Source organism: Sebastes umbrosus, chromosome 22 (assembly GCF_015220745.1).
Source record: "Sebastes umbrosus isolate fSebUmb1 chromosome 22, fSebUmb1.pri, whole genome shotgun sequence".
In the NCBI taxonomy this organism is placed as follows: domain Eukaryota; kingdom Metazoa; phylum Chordata; class Actinopteri; order Perciformes; family Sebastidae; genus Sebastes; species Sebastes umbrosus.
The window spans coordinates 45001-50000 of NC_051290.1; the positions used below are offsets into that span (position 1 = coordinate 45001).

General features: G+C 45.7%; 2 protein-coding genes across 7 annotated transcripts in view; one reads left to right on the forward strand and one right to left on the reverse strand.

Moving 5' to 3' along the window:
• Nucleotides 1-1831, forward strand: part of si:ch73-71d17.2 (RPA-related protein RADX) — a 14886-nt gene extending 13055 nt beyond the window's left edge. For 5 of the 6 annotated variants that reach the window (XM_037758928.1, XM_037758930.1, XM_037758931.1 and 2 more), the window contains exons 18-19: nt 625-774; nt 857-1831. In XM_037758928.1, the coding sequence (XP_037614856.1) occupies nt 625-774; nt 857-981 (275 nt within the window). In that variant the 3' untranslated portion in view covers nt 982-1831. The remainder of the gene's footprint in view (nt 1-624; nt 775-856) is intronic. The other variant, XR_005205260.1, reaches the window with a different exon arrangement.
• A 2535-nt stretch (nt 1832-4366) lies between these two features.
• The window catches only part of LOC119481767 (C-type lectin domain family 10 member A-like), a 4373-nt gene continuing 3739 nt past the window's right edge, over nt 4367-5000 (reverse strand). Inside the window, 2 exon segments of the mRNA XM_037758975.1 lie at nt 4367-4987; nt 4989-5000. The exon segment at nt 4989-5000 is cut by the window's right edge and continues 100 nt beyond it. Of these exon segments, the coding sequence (XP_037614903.1) occupies nt 4451-4987; nt 4989-5000 (549 nt within the window). The 3' untranslated portion in view covers nt 4367-4450.

Below are 5000 nucleotides of genomic sequence, written 5' to 3' on the forward strand. Positions count from 1 at the left end.
TGGAGTATCTACAGATAATAAAGTAACATCTGGAGTATCTACAGATAATAAAGTAACATCTGGAGTACCTACAGATAATAAAGTAACATCTGGAGTATCTACAGATAATAAAGTAACATCTGGAGTACCTACAGATAATAAAGTAACATCTGGAGTACCTACAGATAATAAAGTAACATCTGGAGTATCTACAGATAATAAAGTAACATCTGGAGTATCTACAGATAATAAAGTAACATCTGGAGTATCTACAGATAATAAAGTAACATCTGGAGTACCTACAGATAATAAAGTAACATCTGGAGTATCTACAGATAATAAAGTAACATCTGGAGTACCTACAGATAATAAAGTAACATCTGGAGTATCTACAGATAATAAAGTAACATCTGGAGTATCTACAGATAATAAAGTAACATCTGGAGTATCTACAGATAATAAAGTAACATCTGGAGTATCTACAGATAATAAAGTAACATCTGGAGTATCTACAGATAATAAAGTAACATCTGGAGTATCTACAGATAATAAAGTAACATCTGGAGTATCTACAGAAGGTTTTATTACATTAATAAACGTTTGATGGTTTCTTGTTATGACTTCATCATAAGTCTCTTATTGCAGCTCTGTCAGACGGGGTTCTGGTCGACGCCGTCTTCCTCCCTAACTCCTCCTCTTCCTCCCTCTCTCCTCCCCTCCTCCCTCACTCCAACACCTGGACCTCCATCTTGTCCCACGGAGCCTTCTCCTCACACACACCTGTACCTGCACCAGGTGAGTCCTCACACACACACACCTGCAGCAGGTGAGTCCTCACACACTATCACTACTTCTCTCCTCTCTGTCTCTCTATCAGCTGACCTCATCGGCATGGCAGCCCAGCTGGCCAATCAGAGGCTGGTGTGTGTCCTTGAGGCGTGTCACCTGGGCGTAGCCACAACTGAAGTTGTCCTGAGCCGAGCGTTCCACCTGACCACCTGACCCCTGATCACCTGATCACCTGATCACCTGACCCCTGATCACCTGACCACCTGACCCCTGATCACCTGATCACCTGATCACCTGACCACCTGACCCCTGATCACCTGACCACCTGACCCCTGACCCCTGATCACCTGATCACCTGACCACCTGACCCCTGATCACCTGACCATCTGACCCTTGACCCCCTGACCACCTGACCACCTGACCACCTGACCCCTGACCCCTGATCCCTGACCCCTGACCCCTGACCCCTGACCCCTAGTGCCTGATGGGAGTTTAAAGTTTGATTTCTTATGTCTAACATTTTTATACCTGATGATTAACCGTATTTATGAAAGTACTTCCTGTTGGATACGTGTTGATGTTCTTCACTGATGCTGGGATTTGTAGTTTTTTTGGTAACAATGACAGTGTTTTGTACTGTAGATATTAGTATATACATTTAGTATGTAGGTGGTATCAATTAAACCGCTTTATGTTTAAGAGATATTCATTTATTATCTATTTATTCATAATAATATTATTGAGAAGAAGAAGAAGTAGAAGAAGAGGAAGTAGAGGAAGAGGAAGTAGAGGAAGAGGAAGTAGAGGAAGAGGAAGTAGAGGGTGTTTCAGTGTTTCTAAAGTCCTGCTTTCTGTCTTGGTTTACATGTTTTATTAAAACCTCAGTTTGAAGTTCCCTTTAAGTTCTATTTTAGTGTCAGGAAATTCCCGTCTCTGTTTCAAGCCCTGCTAGCTCCGGTCTCAGTTCCATCTGCATGTTGCTTTGTTTTCTAAACTCTGTAAAGTTTCTCATTTGGAGACTTTTCATCACATCTACAGTCTAATAAATCTCCTCTCATTTAAAGGTCTCATATTATGCTCATTCCCAGGTTCATAGATGTATTTTAATGTTGCACTAGAACATGTTTACATGCTGCAATGTTCAAAAACCCTTTATTCTCCTCATACTGTCAGCCTGAATATACCAGCTCAGAGGCTGATTCACAGCCTGTCTCCTCCCACTCTGCTCTGATGGTCAACGTTTCTGTCAATCAAACGTCCTCAACACAGCGTCACTCTCCCCCTCCCCACACGGAGAGAGAGAGAGCTACCTGTAGCTCTGACTGTAGGGAGAGAGAGAGCTACCTGTAGGTCTGACTGTAGAGAGAGAGAGAGCTACCTGTAGGTCTGAGTGTAGGGAGAGAGAGAGCTACCTGTAGCTCTGACTGTAGGGAGAGAGAGAGCTACCTGTAGGTCTGACTGTAGAGAGAGAGAGAGCTACCTGTAGGTCTGACTGTAGAGAGAGAGAGAACTACCTGTAGGTCTGACTGTAGGGAGAGAGAGAGCTACCTGTAGCTCTGACTGTAGGGAGAGAGAGAACTACCTGTAGCTCTGACTGTAGGGAGAGAGAGAACTACCTGTAGCTCTGACTGTAGGGAGAGAGAGAACTACCTGTAGCTCTGACTGTAGGGAGAGAGAGAACTACCTGTAGCTCTGACTGTAGAGAGAGAGAGAACTACCTGTAGCTCTGACTGTAGGGAGAGAGAGAACTACCTGTAGCTCTGACTGTAGGGAGAGAGAGAGCTACCTGTAGCTCTGACTGTAGGGAGAGAGAGAGCTACCTGTAGGTCTGACTGTAGGGAGAGAGAGAGAAGCAGCTAGGAAGAGTTTATAAACTACTTTAAAGTTTATAAACCAGAAACTTAACCTTCACCCAGCGCACGTTACTGACAGCAGACAGCTGAGAGCAGACAGCTGAGAGCAGACAGCTGAGAGCAGACAGCTGTGAGCAGACAGCTGAGAGCAGACAGCTGAGAGCAGACAGCTGTGAGCAGACAGCTGAGAGCAGACAGCTGTGAGCAGACAGCTGTGAGCAGACAGCTGAGAGCAGACAGCTGACAGCAGACAGCTGACAGCAGACAGCTGAGAGCAGACAGCTGAGAGCAGACAGCTGTGAGCAGACAGCTGAGAGCAGACAGCTGACAGCAGACAGCTGAGAGCAGATGGGAGATACAGAGCTAACCCGTTAGCTACATGCTACCGCTATGAGACGGTGTGTAAACACAGCGACCATCAGGCTGGAAAATAGAAGATGTGAAACAGTAGTCAGTTCATTATTTCTGGTAAAAGACACCTGATAAACGTATGGAAGTAATCAGAGTAATGGTTATTAGTTACTGTAGGAGCTGTCTCTGTGTTACCATGACTACAGACCACCGGAGCTTAGCTTACCGGAGCTGAAAGACTTTCTCCTGTACCATGTAAAGACATAACTAACTAACAGGTGGGATGATTACAAATGCTGTGAATAATTCATATTGTCATCTGTCTACTCAAATAAAGTTTGACTGTGAAACAGAAACGTGTTGTGTTGCTTACAGTCACTATTTACTACCTGTACTCTTCTACATGCATGACATCAAATATATATAATATATAAATATCAGCTGTTTAAACAGTGTGATTACATAAAGCCTTTGTGAAGGAACATGTTATATTTAGATGATGGGAGTACATGAAGACTGTTCTGCTGGTTCTTGCAGACTAACAGTAGGAGCTACTTTGCTCATAGTTCGGTTGAGGAGGAGAGAGAGTGACGCTGTGGGGCGGGGTCAGCTACTGAAGGTTCTCTCTGGTTCCACCAGGAAACCCTTACATGGCTTGCATTTCTCTAACGACGTCAGAAGAGAAGGAAAAGCTGCTCAGTGATTTTTTAGACCCATTTCCGGACAAACGGAGCAGGAGAAAAAGAGAGGATGGTCTGTTATGATACTATGGTGACCTGGAGACACACTGGGGACAGACCTGGAGACACACTGGGGACAGACCTGGAGACACACTGGGGACAGACCTGGAGACACACTGGGGACAGATACTGATGTTTAAAAGACATGGAAAAGTGCATTATGCATAATAGGTGACCTTTAATATTTAATTCTTCTTCTGTCCTGCTGCTGTTTCTGTTCTCAAAGTATGAGGTGATATTTTATGTGTTATTTTATCCCTAACTGGTTCCTACTGACGACCAGAGACTGTAAACAGGAAGTGGACGTATTCACCGTGACGCCACCCACTGGTTTGTGGACTACAGTTTTTGTCCGTCTCCATCTTGGTTTTTAGTCGTCTCCATCTTGGTTCTTGGCCGTCTCCATCTTGGTTCTTGGCCGTCTCCATCTTGGTTCTTGGTCGTCTCCATCTTGGTTCTTGGCCGTTGGTGACCACTGGTGAAGACGTCCGTCTTTAGAAACACTAATATATATTTTCATCAGTAATGTCCTCAAACAGCTGCTCATAGAGACTTCGTTGAGGACTATTTTCAGTGGCGGATGAATCCCCATGTGGTGCTCTAGTGAGACGGTGGAGTGTGAGTGTTCATGGTGATGAAGGAACAACATCGAGGCTCAGTGATGTGTTTTTATTGATATATCGGATATCAGGATACAGGTTATACTGGTTAAACTGGTTATACTGGTTATACTGGTTATTAGATACACTCACTACTGGTTTGAGTATGAACATGAAGAGAAATATAGAAGACGGGATTATTCATCCATTCATTGGCCAGACGCCATGATGTCATCAGCCCGAGCAGCGTTGGCGTGGACACAACAGAAACGGATTGGTCTGATGTGTTGGAATTATTTAGTGTAATTTGGGTAGAGCAGAGCCTGGACCGAGGCGGAGCCTGGACCGAGGCGGAGCCTGGACAGAAGCAGAGCCTGGACCGAGGCGGAGCCTGGACAGAAGCGAAGCCTGGACAGATGCGGAGCCTGGACAGAAGCGGAGCCTGGACAGAAGCGGAGCCTGGACAGAGACGGAGCCTGGACAGAAGCGGAGCCTGGACAGAAGCGGAGCCTGGACAGAGACGGAGTCTGGACAGAAGCGGAGCCTGGACAGAAGTGAAGCCTGGACAGAAGTGGAGCCTGGACAGAAGCGGAGCCTGGACAGAAGTGAAGCCTGGACAGAGACGGAGCTGTTCAGCTGCGCCGGCTGTGTGCCTGGCAGATGTAGCGCATCTTTGTGGAGCAGTGCAG